Source organism: Pezoporus occidentalis, unplaced genomic scaffold, assembly GCF_034315485.1.
Source record: "Pezoporus occidentalis ecotype Australia unplaced genomic scaffold, CSIRO_AGI_Poc_V1 ctg138, whole genome shotgun sequence".
Taxonomy (NCBI): Eukaryota; Metazoa; Chordata; class Aves; order Psittaciformes; family Psittacidae; genus Pezoporus; species Pezoporus occidentalis.
Genome location: NW_026913188.1, coordinates 1112865 through 1129440, shown reverse-complemented (window position 1 = coordinate 1129440; position 16576 = coordinate 1112865). Strand labels below are relative to the sequence as shown.

The 16576-nt window shown below is 40.1% G+C and overlaps 1 protein-coding gene across 3 annotated transcripts in view; it reads left to right on the top strand.

Moving 5' to 3' along the window:
- Window positions 1–2919, top strand: part of RASSF3 (Ras association domain family member 3) — a 113797-nt gene extending 110878 nt beyond the window's left edge. For all 3 annotated transcript variants that reach the window (XM_062609480.1, XM_062609481.1, XM_062609482.1), the window contains one exon: window positions 49–2919. In XM_062609480.1, coding sequence (XP_062465464.1) covers window positions 49–198 — 150 coding nt within the window. In that variant the 3' untranslated portion in view covers window positions 199–2919. The remainder of the gene's footprint in view (window positions 1–48) is intronic.
- Window positions 2920–16576: the final 13657 nt, after the last annotated feature.

The following is a 16576-nucleotide window of genomic DNA, read 5'->3' as shown; positions in this document are numbered from 1 at the left end:
ATTTTCTGTTCAGTTCACCCATCCTTTCCCCCGTTTCTCTTTTTCCAGTGGGAAGCTTTTACTATTCCTGAACTGCAAAACTTCTTGCGTATACTGGACAAAGAGGAAAACGAACAACTGCAAATCTTAAAGAAGCGTTATGCAGCTTACAGGGACAAACTTGAAGAAGCCCTTGGTGGGGTGTGGAAACCTGGTTAAAAGGGGGCCAAAAGACACTCAGGAAAAATGCGCGCTACCAAATGTCAATATAGCATGCCAAACCCAACCTATAAAGAGCAGCAGAGAGTAGTTTTCTTTGTTGGGAAGACTGTTTTGTGGTGCCAGGGTACCTGAATTTTGCTATAGACTTAGTTCCATAAGCCAGGTCACTTAGCATCTTGCACCCACAAGTAAGGGATTCTGCATGTTTGTACATCAGTTTGCAACCCTTTGTGTGCCTAGAGAGTTTTCCAAGTTATCTTGGCGCAAGCTGTGAAACTGTAATCAATTTTCTAGGATGCTATGAAATAAGATTTAATTTTTTTTTTGTTTCTTCTTTGCTTTAATAGTAGCTTTACAAGTAAGGATGTGCAAATTGATGGGTTAAAATAAAACTGAATTAAACTGGGCAAGAATTAGTTGGAGCACTATCTTTTGAGATGAAATTGATTTGCACTACCTTTCTGTTCTCAAATAGTTACTGTATAATTTGTGAGAGAACTGTTATAGATGGATGGCATATGAGATCTTGTGGTTTGTTCTGTGAAATTTGTGGAAGGCTTTAAAATGGTCTTTCTGGAGAAGGTAAAGAGAAAGTTGAAAAGAAGGTAAGAGTTGAAAGAGTAGAGCTAACAGCTGGTAGAGGAGGACTGGTTTTAAATGGAAATAGTATTTACACAGAGGAAAGTTAAAATAGTAATTCTACAAGATTAAAGTTTTAGGATGTTATAATATTGTGAATAAGTTTTATGGTTTTTTTTTTAAACTGCATAAATCCACACTGGAAAAGAAATAAAGATAATAGAAATAATGGGAAGGAATGAGAGGCAAAAGCGAAATAAGAATGGAAATGCAGCTGCACATACAAGTCATTATTGGAGAAGGTGGTTCCATAAGTTCATAGTATGGATTTGAAAAGTGCAGCAAAGCTAAAAAGCTGCTTGCTTGAATTCTGAAAAGTGGTCAATATCTCAGCTCTGAAAAATACCCATCTAGCAAGTTTTTGGACATAAGCTACAACTACAGATGCATTTGGTCTTTACTGTAAGTCAGATATTTCCTCTGGCTCAGCGAGCCATTTTTAGGCTGGATAATTTTGCATTATCATATCTGAAAGACAAAAATAGCGTCCTCTGCTTCTTTGTTAAAGGCTCAGTCAGGCAAAGAAAGTAGAATTTCTCGTTCAGGTTTCCAGCTTAGCAGAAAATTGACATTGGTTGTGTTGGTGACTGAGCTCTGTAACTTGCTTTTAGTAATTCAGAAGGGTTTTTTTCCTTATGGTTTTTAAATTCTTAATTGAAAAAGTGATTACCAAATTCTGCAGACTGCTGATTTACTTGATTTTAAAGTAGGAAAGATGTAGCAAGAAATCTTTTTACTTTACTGTAAATATAATTGTTGTTCTTTCAGAGTTATTTATCTAAAAAAGAATCTTTTTCAAAAGAAACCAAAGAAGTGGGTGTGCAATAGAAGCATGAGGCAGATTTGAGTAACTGATACTTTAGATATTATCATGGCAGAGAGGAAATGAGTTATATGGGGGTGGGGGGAGGTGCTAATGATTTAAGAGCAGCAGAAGGTGGTGGGATTTTTTTTCCCTCCACCCTTAGGGTGTTCGTTTTAAATTCCCAAGGAATTGTTAAAACTCTGGTGACATCTAATGGATACTGTGTGAAACTCCAAGATGCTTCTGTTCTTCCCCTTAGTTTGATGTTATTGTGCCTTTGTTTCCTTTCCTTAGTAAGACTTCGTTAAACTCTTCACAGGTGTTTTTTGGTAAAAAGAATTTTCAAGCTTAATGAGACAATCATAAATGTTTTAAAGTGTTAAGATAAATTAAGAGTAGGACTAACTATGAAGTATATATAAGGCATATCTTGTTTGTTTTTTAATTTCACATGTAACATTGTAGTGCATGTGTGAGTTAGTAACATTATCCTCAAGTGAGACACTTTATAATGGTTCAGGGAATGCTTTTATGTCTTGTTACAATGTTTTTCTATGAAGGCAGCAGCATGTTGGTGGGTCTTCTGTTAACATCTGCTTAATTTATGTTATCTGCCCATAACTGTGTAATCATTAGATACTCGCTGTCAACATCGAACCATTTGTTGCTCATATTTAAACACTGTTTGAGTTTAAAAGTGGAATATAAAAATATGTGAATTTTGGTTTTACTTGAACTGAACTAGCAGTCTCTTTAAGTAGGCGCATCTGCATTTACTTTAGCCAAAAACCTCAGTGTTGTATGCACTATGAGTCTTGATTTGGGGCGAAGGGGTGGGGGTGGGGGACCAAAATAAACTTTCATTTTGTCTTAGTCCACAGCTCATGATTGTGAGATGTCATGTGGGGGGTTATTATTTTTTAATTATTATTATGCAATGGCAATTACAACAGCTTTAATTTAAAAGAAGTGGTCAAGCCTAGTCAGTTTTTCTCTTTAATCTTAGTATCAAATTGAGCAGTCAAAGCTTTTGTTGCAAACAGTTTTTGTTTCATTATATGATGGTACCAGAATGATTAAGTGATGGGGTGGGGGAAAATACAGGGGAAACATTAAAATGTATATCTTTAAAAACAAACATGTTAAACTATTTATAATTTTGACAAGCTTAGTTTTATTTTTGTAGGGAAATTTTTATTCCCCTTAAAGTTATTACTGAAATGGTAAAAAAAAAAAAAGTGATGGTTCCATTATTAAAGTTGAAGTTGGCAATACTTAGTTGTGATGTGTGATATTATTATCATCATCATCATCATAGAACAGAATCATAGAATAGTAAGGGTTGGAAAGGACCTTAAGATCATCAGGTTCCAACCCCCCTGCCATGGGCAGGGACACCTCACACTAAACCATGTCACCCAAGGCCTCGTCCAACCTGGTCTTGAACACTGCCAGGGATGGAGCATTCACAACCTCCCTGGGCAACCCATTCCAGTGCCTCACCACCCTAACAGGAAAGAATTTCCCCCTTATATCCAATCTAAACTTCCCCTATTTAAGTTTTAACCTGTTACCCCTTGTCCTGTCAGTACAGTAATCATATTTGTATTATTATAATAATAATTATTCTATATATTATTATTTTCCCTTACCTGAAGGTTGTGTTATGATCACTTTGATGCTGAATGAGCCTTCCTTGAAGCAATAACTCATGTGGAGAGATGCAGCTTGCTGTCAGCATGAATTTCTGGAGAAGGCTCTGAGGAGACCTACCAGCTTTCCAGTACCTAAAGGGGACCTATAAGGAAGATGGGGAGACACATTTTAGCAGGGGCTGTTGTGGTAGGATGAGGGGTAATGGTTTTAAACTGAAAGAGGGGAGATTCAGGCTGAATGTGAGGAAAAAAGTGCTATATAATGAGGGTGTTGAAACACTGGAGCAAGTTTCCCAGAGAAGGTGGTGGATACCCATCCTGGAGGTGGTTCTGAGCAACCTGATATAAAGATGTAGGGGCTTGCACTAGACGACCTTTGAAGGTCCCTTCCGACCAATTCTATGAGGCAAAACCCCAATCAAAGAAACAAAAAAAAATACTTTGAAATTTACACACATAACTTTGAAACTGAACCTCTCCTTCCGCACGTTTACCTCATGATCGGCCCCGCCGGAGGAGGAGCCGCGCGTACCTCACGTTTCCCGCCCATGGAGGTGCTGCCTCCACCTTGAGGAGGACGGCGGGTGTCCCCCTCCGAGACGGGGCTGCCGCCGCCCCGCCATGTAAGCGCGGTGTGAGGGAGGAGGGCGGCCGTGTGTCCTCCCGCCCCGCGGCGGTGCCGGAGCAGCGGCCTGCCCGGGCGGACAGCGGTGGGGCATGCGGGGAGAGCCGCGGGGCCGCCATGTTTTGCTTCTCGAAGCCGGCGGGCACGACCCGAGCGGGGCTTTCCTCATCTTCCCTCAGGGGGAACGCAGCCGCGCCTCGCAATGGGCGCTGTCCCAGCGAGGCTGAATGGGAAAGCCGCGGCGAATGCTTTCCTCCTGTTAACGGGAACTTGCAGAAACAGGAGGGAAGACGGGTGCTGGGCTGGGGGCGATACCCGCGTCCCCCCTCCCCGGAAAACTCCTTTTGCAACTTCTTATCTTTAAAGGATTTTTAGTGGTTTTCTCCAGGAGCACGTATGTTTAATTTTCTGGTCATTATTTTGTGGTTCTTAAAAACGGTTTAATCCTAATTGAATAAGTAGAAAGGAGCTACTTTGCTTTCCTTTCTCTGTTGCTCCTCCCTGGGCACTGCAGCCCGGCAGCAGAGGGGATGATCGTGGATTGACCAGCTCTTGAGAGTTGATTCATGTGAGACCTCATAGCTTCATGTGTGCAATGACCACACTATGTCTTATGTCTGTGCTTGGTAAACCTGTTAATAGCAAATGCTCCAATACCAAATACCAGCCAGGGTAAAAAAGGTTGGTAAGAGGTCTTTGAAGTACTAGAATAATCGAGGTAACTGGGCTTGTGCCTCTGCCTTCAAGCAGTTATGTAGTATTAAAAACACAACTTGGCGAAAGAAATCTTGTGGCTTTTGGCTGGTTAAGGAGCTGGATCACCGCTCCGGAGACCAGAGGAACTGCAGCGCGGAGGCAGGAGAACAGCCTCTCCATGGCAGGGATCACCAGGTTGTTGCTTGTCTTCTTCAGTCTTGACTTTTAGCATTGCATTGTTTAAGTTCTGAAAAAAAAAGTAATTAAATAAAATTGAGTCTTCTTACTGCCCTCCTCCTGCATGCTCGTAACAACTGTGTTCTTTCCCTTGCAGGTTTCCAGCATGGGGATTTCTAGCTGCAGTCCTTGCAGCTTTTGCTAGCGTTTACTTTTTACCATCTCCCATTGATCCAGATCCCTTCATGTAGGTTGCCCTGCTTAATTTTAAAGTTCAGTGCTTGTGTTTGTTGGGAAATACCCGTGCTTTCAAAACTTCTCCAATGCTTTTCATCCTACAGGGATGTATAAAGCATGGCTTTTAAGTTCGTGTGGAGGAGAAACTGTTTCTCTCATAAGCCTGGAAAATTGAAACAATTTTTCAAAACAAGTGGATTTCGAGCAAAACAACACTGACTAATGCAGTATTCATACCTACATGTAAGAGGTAATTTGTAGAGCTCAAACTAGTCTAGGATGATGGCAATTTTATGTTTGTGTTGATTTCAAGAAAAATAAAATCTCCTAAAATGTCTGTTTTCTTTTTAGCCTGGGCCTGCAGGCTCCACAGAATTGTTAATTTAGTTTGAAGTAGCAATATTAACAAATACTACTAGTTTTAACAAATTCTTTTTTAAAAAGGGAGCACCTTGTTACTAGTATCTCTGTTATAAAGTCCTATCACCTTTCCTTAAAATGATTTGATAGTCCACTGTTGTCTCATTTCTTACACTGTATTTATAATTCACTTGTTGCAGTTTTGAAAAGCCACCTCCTGCCTTAGTTGGATCATTGCAAGTGAATAAAAAGCTTCAGAGTGGTCAAAGAATCTTCACAGGACAGCTGAAAGCTCCTGAGTCTTTTGCTGCTGATAATGAAGGCAAGTAGATAACTTCCAAATGAGTAAAGTTATACATCTGCTACATGTTACGCATGTGATGCATCTGCTCGGTCAAGTTATTAGAAGAATTGAGAAATTAAATCCAAGACCTAAGAATTAAATCTAAAGAAAGAAAAATAGGAATAATTGCTAAAGCAAAGTAATTGTATATTCTTCCGTATCTTTGCATTTGTAAACATTTCCCTGGAAATATTCTGTAACATCTGCTTGTCTACTGCTCTCAGGGACACAGTGAGTGTCCTACAGCTATGCTAAAAACCACAAACCCACAGATTGGTGACATATAGCAATCTTATTACAATGTAGTTTTAAAAAGGTATCAAATGGCATATTCTTTAAAAGTAACATGCAAAAACAATTAAAGATTTTTATGGGAATTCCTGGCAGTGTTCAAGGCTAGGTTGGACAGAGCCTTGGGTGACATGGTTTATTGGGAGGCATCCCTAGCCGTGGCAGGGGGGTTAGAGCTAGATGATCTTAAGGTCCTTTCCAACCCTAACAGTTCTATGATTCTGAAAGTGAGTCTAGGCTTGGGCTTTTGACATAGAAATAGTGATAAGCTTGCCTTGGTTGTTGGTTTTCATGCGTGTGGGGTTTTGTGTTTGTTTTCTGTTTCAGGTCTCAAAAAGTAGTGTTAATTTGTTGCTGGAACTCAGCCACTGAGTTCATCAGGCTCTTATTTCAAAAGCTGTCATTGAACACATAGAGCGATAAAGGAAAGGCAAATGGAGTTGTTTTAAAAATGTACATAGTTTCCAAAAAACCATGTTTTTAGAGCACTTGGAATGTAAAAGAACTTTTCACTGTAATATAAAACCTTTTCATTACCTATCCATGTAATTCATCTGGGTTGTCTGGCAGCTGTGAGGGGGCACAATGGCAGGAACAGCAACCTTACCAGATGGTGGTTAGCAGAAGGCTGAAATGGTGTCAAGAAGCACCTTTTCTTCTTCCAGCAATTTTCTTACCCAGAGTGTGACCAAAGTAGAGACTGTGGTGAAAGTTCAAGTCAAACAGAGGAGAGACACTGTGACTTTCTGTTTAGGACACAGGTTTAATGCTGTGGACTCAGGATTTACCTGTTCTGAAGGAATTATTTTCCTCTTGATGTGTAAGTGGGTAAAACAGATTCCTGCAGTAGCCAGTAGAGAGGAGTAGGCAACTCCCAGTCCAGAGCAGTTTGAGCCAAACAGTTCAGACACCCTCCCTTGCTGCTGGTATTGTTCAAGGAAATACTGAATAGTCCAGGACATGTTTACCTGAAAGATACCATCTTCTGTTGTATGCTACAGAGGTGAGAGGTAATCACCTAGAATGTTCTTGTTTGCCATTATGCAAACTGAAATTAGGAGTCTTTCAATTGTAGCAGCATGGGCCTGGGGGTGACCCAGCTCAGCACCCTGCACTGAGGCACCCTTTCCTAGCAAATGTCTTCTCAAAGCTGTTTCCTTCTTGCTTTCCTCAAAGGTGCTATTTTAAATTTCCTTCATAGCTTGTGTTTTGCTCTCCACCTCTTTCACTACAATTTTCATAAAGGGTAGTGTTCACAACTGGAGTTTTGCAGGGTATATTTTACATATGAGGATTAATCCTGCAAATGCTCTGTGTTGCCAAATCTAACCTCTTTCATGATGCTGTATAAAGTACTGCCTTGGTTCTCTTTTTCTTGAGTGTGTTAACGCTACTGTGGAGCTTCCCTGAATTTAAGGATGTTTTAGGAGACTGGATTCAGTCAGTTGAAATCATACAATATGAGCAAGGTTGTAGTAAGTGTTCTTGTGATGTTGCTTGATTTAGGTAAATATTGTTTATTGTACGAGTAAGACAGGATATTGCTGATAATTAGAGTAGTTCTGGTTTGCCTTCACTTTACTACAGATACCCATGAGAGAAGTCTAGTGCAAAACCCACTCGCACTAACTGCATATATCTAAATATAGCACCACAGACTAGTGCATAGCATGGTAGAAAATAGCATTACAAGTCTAAGATTTCTCCCTTTAAATACAGAATCTGATATGCAAGAAGAAATTTCAGCTGTCTTCAATGTGCTTTGGGAGGCATTAGAATGCCCAGTGTATTTTATGACTGCAAAGTTCAGCCCCTGTTTTTTTCCCAGGCAAAATGGCTCTGAAGTTCTCCCTTTGAATAAACAGGTGCTTTCTGTATGCCAGTAATCCTAGACAATTCTTTTAATCTAGATCTGACAGCTGATACTTTGAGAATCTCTCCTATTTGCTCAGCACATTTTTCCATAGATGTGTGTGAGCAGATGCTAGAATTTTTATATCTGTTTATCTATCCTGGTGTAAGTGCTCATTAGACAGAACCCATGGGGTTTTTAGTAATACTGGCACAGAAAGGCAAAGTAACTTTTACGGACTGTTAACACTTGTCACTAAGTGCACATTTTTAAATGTAAAATAAGGTTAGGGTGAAATGTGGGTCACAGGTAAGGAAAATAATGTTTACTTTAGTTCCATCTATGTAAATAAGAGACAAATCAGAGGAACGTTTCCAGACAGTGAAGAGACTTCGCTCTAAAAGTGTATTTTGTTGAACAGTGACTCTATGACTGCTCATGTGCATTGCGCTATTTCAGAGCCTGGACTAGTCAACTGGTAGGAGGATGCTACTTTTTCAGAGGTGGGGCTTAAGCACTGCTGGTGTTTTTCCGCTGATACTCCGCACACAGGTTTTGGGGGTTACAATAGAATGTCAAAAGATCAGAAGACTTCCCTTGAGTTTTTTTGCCTTGTTAATTTGACACTTGATAAGCAGAGGAGAAAGCCACTGCCAAGCAGGTATCCAATAAAAAAACATGCTTAGTCCTTTAATACAAACTTACACATTTTTGATACTATTCTGGTGATTCAAAACCAAAGCAAAACACCACAATTAAAAAAAAGCAACCAAACAACCAGTCTTGTGGTTTTTTTCCTTGGGTTTTAATGTCCTAAGAGAAGGACGAGAAGGGTTGCTCTCTTGTTTTGGATCATGCACCGGAATCTTTTCCTTTCACCTACCGAACATTTTAGCTAGCTGGTAATGCTTCAGAACCCTCAGGACAGAAAGGTAGATCATGTGAGCTCTGCTAATGCTTTCACTGATTTTCACTGATAGTATGAGAATATCCCCCATGAATTTTTAGTCCCATCCTTGATGCCTTTTGCAAAACCAGGGAGTTTTAAGATAGCTTTTAATGTATTTATGTAAAATAAACATATGAAGAAGTCGTATTTTTATAATCTTTAATTTGCTGTTTCTGCTTTATAACAATATATTTAAAATAAGGTCTGTGGTTTTGTTGCTTTGTGTGTGTGCAGAATATATTCAAGAAGGGGAAAATGGATGACTTGGGAAATTACAGACCAGTCGGTCTCACCTCTGTGCCTGGAAGAATCTTGGAGCAGATTCTCCTGGAAGGCATGCTAAGGCACATGAAAATCAACAAGGTGCTTGGTGACAGCCAGCATGGCTTCACTAAGGGGAAATCCTGCCTGACCAATTTGGTGGCCTTCTATGATGGGACTACAGAACGGATGGACAGGGGTAGAGCAGTTGATGTCATCTACCTGGACTTGTGCAAAGCCTTCGACACTGTCCCACACGACATCCTTGTCTCTAAATTGGAGAGACATCAATTTGATGGATGGACCACTCAGTGGATAAAGAACTGGCTGGATGGCCGCACACAGAGAGTTGTGGTCAATGGCTCAATGTCCGGCTGGAGACCAGTAACGAGTGGTGTCCCTCAGGGACTGGTGTCAGGACCGGTCTTGTTCAACATCTTTGTCGCTGACATGGACAGTGGGATTGAGTGCGCCCTCAGCAAGTTTGCCGATGACACCAAGCTGTGTGGTCCGGTTGATACGCTGGAGAGAAGGAATGCCATCCAGAGGACCTTGACACACTTGTGAGGTGGGCTGATGCCAACCTCATGAAGTTTAACCATGCCAAGTGCAAGGTCCTACACCTGGGTCAGAGCAATCCCAGGCACAGCTACAGGATGGGCAGAGAAGAGATTCAGAGCAGCCCAAGGAGAAGGACCTGGGGGTGTTGGTTGATAAGAAAATGAACATGAGCCGGCTTCAGTGTGCGCTTGCAGGCCAGAAAGCCAACCGTATCCTGGGCTGCATCCAAAGGAGCGTGACCAGCAGGTCGAAGGAGGTGATCCTGCCCCTCTACTCTGCTCTTGTGAGACCTCACTTGGAGTATTGTGTGCAGTTCTGGTGTCCTCAGCATAAAAAGGGCACGGAACTGTTGGAACAAGTCCAGAGAAGGGCCACGAGGATGATCAGGGGACTGGAGCACCTCCCGTGTGAATATAGGCTGAGAAAGTTGGGGCTGTTCAGCGTGGAGAAGGCTGCGTGGAGACCTCATAGCAGCTTCCAGTATCTGAAGGGGGCCTATAGAGATGCTGGGGATGGGCTGTTCATTAGGGACTGTAGTGATAGGACAAGGGGTAATGGGTTAAAACTTAAACAGGGGAAGTTTAGATTGGATATAAGGAAGAAATTTTTACTGTTAGGATGGTGAGGCACTGGGAGCACTGGTACACAAGGAAGCTGTGAATGCTCCATCCCTGGCAGTGTTCAAGGCCAGGCTGGACAGAGCCTTGGGTGACATGGTTTAGTGTGAGGTGTCCCTGCCCATGGCAGGGGGGGTGGAACTAGATGGCCTTAAGGTCCTTTCCAACCCTAACTATTCTATGATTCTCTATAGATTAAGAGCAAGAAGAAAGGCCTCAGAATAATGAGGAATGTCTTTCATTTATGGTACATTTGTCTTGGTCCCTTTTAAAACAATCTTCTAATGTACTCATTTTAAGGTAATATCTACACTGGTACTGTGGATGGGAAACTGGATGATCAGTGGTGATCAGCTGCATTTCATTACTCAGATGGGGCAGGACTTGTCTGAATGTTTTGAGTAATGGTTGTGATGTGAAAATGACAAACTTGTTTGAATAAACTTCACTGAATGAGAAATTTAAGTGATGTAGTAGCTCCTGTTAACGTTTTCTGATTCTTTTATGCAAATTTGTGAAAAGCCTACTGTGATCATGTAGTTTTTCCTTATGCAGGCAGGATTAATGAATAGCTAGACACTCCTCTACCCCTTGAAACTGGATGGCCATTTAAATAAAGAACAATGAATTACAGAAGTCTTTCTATACAAAGCTTTTTGAGCATTTTCTAAAGACACAATTTATCCAATTATTTTCTTGCCTTAAGGTCAGAATGTATTTTAAAAACAGTTCAAATCTTACAAAGGCATCAGAGACTCAGAATAGTGTGTCCTGGTTCCATGAAAACAGCTGTCTTTAGCCTGTTTTACTGAACATGTGACAGTTACCGAGGTGCTTTCCCTATCCCTGAAGTCATTGTGTTAATGGTTAGTCTTGACTGAATTTGAAAGAATTCTCAAAGATTACTGAACTTTTGTGAGTCTTATGTAAATAATTGACTATGTAGAAGTTAAGAAACCAAAAATGAGACCGAAATGAGTCAGTGTGAGACCAGAACTCAACTGTTAATGTTTTAGCAGCAGTCAGTCATCAGCCTGTGTTACTGATGTGTTACAGCTCTAGTGAGCTGTAAGGAATGTTGTCCCTTGCTTACTGCAGTACTGGGAGAAAATACGTGTTTTGGAGCAGAGGGCATCAGGTGACAAAACTGTATAGTGTCAAGATTTACTAATTTCACTGCTCTCAGAAAAATTACTCATTGTAAAATACTAAACATATGGTAGATCTGGGCTTTGTATTTTTACCTGAGGATTCCTTCTAGGATTCCCATGTGACCTGTGGAACCTGGGCCCCTCAGCTGAAGAGAAGTAATTAGATAAATCTTTCCTAAAAGTGGTTCTCTTCCATCTTTTTCTTTAGATTATAAAATAAGCAGCAGCTAATCCATTTTGTTTTACTGATCTAGTAATCCTACCAGTTCTTCGAACATGTTTAAAATTGTCTGGGAAAAAGAGATATGAGGTTCAGAGCAGATTTTTTTCTTAAGTAATAGGAACAGAGATGATTAGATTGAGATTATACCGGTACTTCCTTTGCAAGTTACTTTCAGAGACCGTTCAAGGAAGCTTTTAAAGATGTGGTTTATTCAAGGATGATAGTTAAGTGTTTTTTAGCCTTTGCATTTTGTGATCTTCATTTTGTCAACCTCCTGGTTGTATCCTCCTATTTGCATCTCAGGAACTCCAGACTATGAGCCAATATGTGGCCGGCCCCATGGAGTGCGAATGGATCAGGATGGTAACCTGACTGTGGTGGATTCTTATTTAGGCCTGTACGAAGTTAATCCAAACACAGGAGAGAAATCCCTCCTGCTGTCAAGTGAACAAGGTGATGCTACATTTTGTGAGGAAGTAGACTGATCTTGGGTCTGGTCCTCATGTTTATATATAGACGGGGAGATCAAGGCACTTTATTCAGTTGAGATCAGTACAAGTGAATGTGGGGACTGGGACTGATTGAAAGCCCATTGGCTTTATATTTTTAAGTTTGTTGAAAAAATAGAAGAAAAGCAATTGTTTTTGTCAGAGGCTTGGTATCTGTTTATGTTGAGCTGCAACCTGTACATATTTCCTGCAAATGAAAGTAATTGGAGCTTGGACTTTAGCTGGGACAAATTAAGGATATGGGACTTGGAATTGTAATATCTGAAATCTTAAGCTTGTGTGGATCTCAATAGTTTTGAGCACTTAGTGGTTTTGTACTTGTTTTAGTCGGTGGTCATGTTAATTAACTAGGTGTGGATGGACTGCCTTTCAAATTCCTAAATGCATTAGAAATATCAAAGAAAAAATTCATTTATTTTACAGATTCAAGTAGCAAGTGCGGAAGACATCACAGATATGAGTTGAGACAAGGCAATCTTTGTGGCCATTTGTTTAGGCAGCATAAGTGTTAATTTTTGTGCTGGCAGCAGTACTAGGCCACAGAAGAGACAAGTTTTTTTCAGTTGTGCTTGTGTATTTTAGCCAAGCAGCATGCTGCAGCCCTGAGGCAGAGGATGGGCTCTGCTATTCTGAAGCTGCTTTTCCAGGGAAAAAAAAAAAACCCAAACCAACCAATCAACCTCCGGTATGACTACCCAAAGAAACTGTCATGTGATACATTGCAGTCAGGAATTTTACAGCATGTTAGTTTCTCTTTGGAATCTCTGTAAGCATGCTCTTACACTGCTGTAAATGGAAGGTAGCAAATTGTTGGTGTGCTTGAAGGTATCTTTCTGTGTTGTCAGAGCCTCTGCACAAAACTTTATCTAGAACAAACTGTCTGTAAAGCTGAAATTCAGCAAGGTCACAGACAGAAAGTTTACACTGAGTCTTGTCTTTACTAGCAAAACTGTGGATAAAATTAAGCAAGGAGAAAAATCAAATCAAGGGAAATACATTTCATTTAAGGGGTGGGAATTGAGAGCCAAGTTTATTAAAGGAAAAAAAAAGCTGAAATCTCTTATGTGTCACTTGCTGTTTCTTAAAACAGAGTCGCTGTTTGGTAGTTCATCATTTTGCCATTTAGTATTTCATACTTGACAAGGGGTTGCCAGTGCAAACGACAAACATACAGGCGGTTTCCTCTTCACAGGGCTTATGTGTGTACAATTGAAATCTGCCCTGCAGATTTTTAGCAGAAGAAATTTAGACAAATTATCTCATATCAGAAGCACAATATTGGCTGTTTACTTGCTTAGCAGAATACTCATCAATGCTTTCTGGTTTGATTTGAAGAAGCTATAATTGCTTGCAGAAGCCTGATAGCCCTCAGTACTTTGCTAAAGCAGGAACAGCAGGATAATGTATTTTGAACTTTAGGCTTTACAATCTGCACGTTCCTCTGGTTTTGCCAGGATGCTGCAATCAGCCTGGGAAATGACATGAACAAAATCTTGTGCTCCTTTAGTGGTGTGAGCTGGTTTTTCTTATAAAGATGACATTTGCCATTGTCTAAAGTCTGCTTTTAGCTAATTTATGTTAATACAACTTTTGAATATTTTCTGTTGTAATGGAAAGCGGGTATTTTGGCAGCCTAGTTTTTATTAATTAGATGTATTAATTCAGGTAATCAAAACAAACCATCTTGATCACTTCTTGGTCTATGACCCAGCAAAAAGAACAGGAAGAATAGTGCTCAGTGGCTTGTACATGGCAAATGGTATTGCACTGTCTCCTGATGAAGGTTACATATTGATAGCAGAAACCAGTATATGTAGAATCACACAGTACAATAATACTGATCTTCTAGATATAAAACTTTACATATTAGTTTATATTACATGTTTTTTAATAAATTTGTAGACAGGATGTTCATATTCTTTTCTGTTTTTCCTTTTCTAAAAACGTAAACTGAAGATGTACAGTTCACAGAATTGCTATTGGAAACAGTCTAAATTACTATTTTTCTGCTGCAAGACTTGCATATTTTGGTTAATTCTATGTAAAGATTAGCAGTTGCTCTTCCCACTGCCTGATGTTTTGGATACTGCTTTACTGATACATTGGGGCTCTAATTCCCTCAGACTCAATTAGAATTATCCCAGTGGTAATTACATTAGTTACATTATTACAGTTACAACAGACCTCAAAGGACAAGTGTCACTGCATGATAATGATGATTAGCATAACACCTCATTTTTCCCATTTTAAGGGGACTCAGTGTTTTAAGTGTTCTATTTCGTGGAAGTTCTAAAGCCAAATTTACTACCAGTTTTCATTTAACAGGCGCATTTTCTATGAATAGGTGTTTTGACTAGAACCAGTGAGTACTGTTTATGTTACTAGTAGAAAGAGGAGGGGTTTGACCAATCATCATTACTCAGATTTAGTTCCTCTTCCATTTACTTCCTGCAGAGTCCTTTTCTGTGTTTTGAAAAAATTTCTTCTATGAATCAAACTGATGTAATTTCCGTGCTCTTAAACTTGCTGTATTTTGCAGCAACCACTATACCTCAGATACAGAATTCCCTTTTTGCACCTATTGGGTGAGTGGAGCTAATGCAGGAAAAAAAGAAGCATTTGTGGACAACCTCCCTGGGTATCCAGACATCAGATTATCAAACACAGGCTTTTACAGAGTTGGAATATCTACTGTTTGCTTTCCCAGTTTCTTTTCTCCTTTTCTGGATGCTTTAGGACCGTATCCATTCCTGAAGAGATTCATTGTAAAGGTAAATTTGACACTGTGTAGTAGTAGCCATCAATGTCGCAAAGTTATTAATTTTTTAAGTATGAAAGAACTTATTCTTCACTAGGAAACACTAAAGATTGCTTTATATTTACCAGCCATCATACAGCACATACCAACTTCGACTGAGGATTGTTTCTCTTTTACATATTAAACCACAGCAGTTTTGCTGTTGTGGTAACACCAAGGTCCCATTTATAAGTAGAAGAATCAGTACTGACAGAGTCCATAGTTTCAAGCCCTCAGCCCATTGTTTATAGCAATGTGCTATTGCCAAGGCAGGTGAAGAACCCTTTACAGGTTGCCAAGCAGGAGTTGTGGAGCTGGTTATGATTAACCATGCTACTTTTTCTATGCCACCTTTTCTCTAGAACTTGCACAGGAAAAACACTGAAGTGGGTGATTCAGTTGTTTTCCATCAAGTCCTCCTTATTTCTGCTTTTAGAAAATAGGTGGCTTTTGGCAGCTGGAGTAAGTTCAAACAATTTCCACACCTTTTTGAGCAAGCAGGCACTCACTGTACTGTTAAGATCAGACTGCCAGCTTTAGACACAGTCCAGTGGATATTATCCAAAGATTAAGTGACACTTGAATCTGACTAGAGCAACATCTGGAATGTAATATATTAGCCTTGCCTTTCCTTGATAGTCATGGAATCTCCACCCTCCTCCCCTTGAATGAAGTGTTAACACTTTCTAAAACAGGTGACTTGTTTATCATTCTACAGCATTTTCCTTCACAAATACGGCTTGTTCTTGACATTAGTGACAAAGGAGACATTGTGGCAAGCTTCCATGACCCTGATGGCAGCATCACTTGGGCTGTCAGTGATGTGTTTCAGCATGATGGGAAGGTGTATCTAGGCAATACAGAGCTGCTTTTTCTTGTGGTGCTACAGTAAACTTCAGTTTTAGGAACCTGGAGCATCAAAAGAAAGGTAGCAGTGTTGTTTCAAGCTTCTGTTAAATGTTTTTCTCTACTCAATGGACAACTGCTATGTCACTGGAGGAGAAATGAAACTGATAGCACGTGGTTAACCAGAAATGCAAAAATACTTGTTTTAGAAGTGTGTGAAAGCCTCAGACTTACATAGGTTAACGGTACTCAATCACCTTGCTCTATAGCTCAGAAAAGTTATATTTCTCAACAGTTGCACACCATCATCAAGGAATTAAAACTCTGTACCAGGGGCTGAGGTGAGTAAGTAGCACATATCTCACTGTTGCTCACAGTTCCCATTTCAGAAAAAGCCTTATGTTGGATTTTCTTCTTCCTCTTTCCCAGAGGCTGAACATACTTGGTTTTAATTATGAACAGCAGTTTCTCCATTGTCCCTTTTGTTAAACTTTTCCATCTATCCAACTACATCAGTTTCCAAGGAAATATGAGCAAATACAGCTTGTGTTTCAATGTATTCTCTCATTCTCAGCATTTCTTCCTGGTGCAAAGCAGTCACATGTTGTCTTGCTAAACTCTCTACATGAGGGTCCCTGTTACCAGATAAAAGTTCACTAGTGGCCACTGTTCAGTAGGGCACTAAGCAGAGAACAGGTTTATAATTAGGAATTCAGTCTTCAGAAGTGTGACACAGCTGGATCCTGTGGAAAGGTTTAGCTCAAGTTCACTAACAAAGATA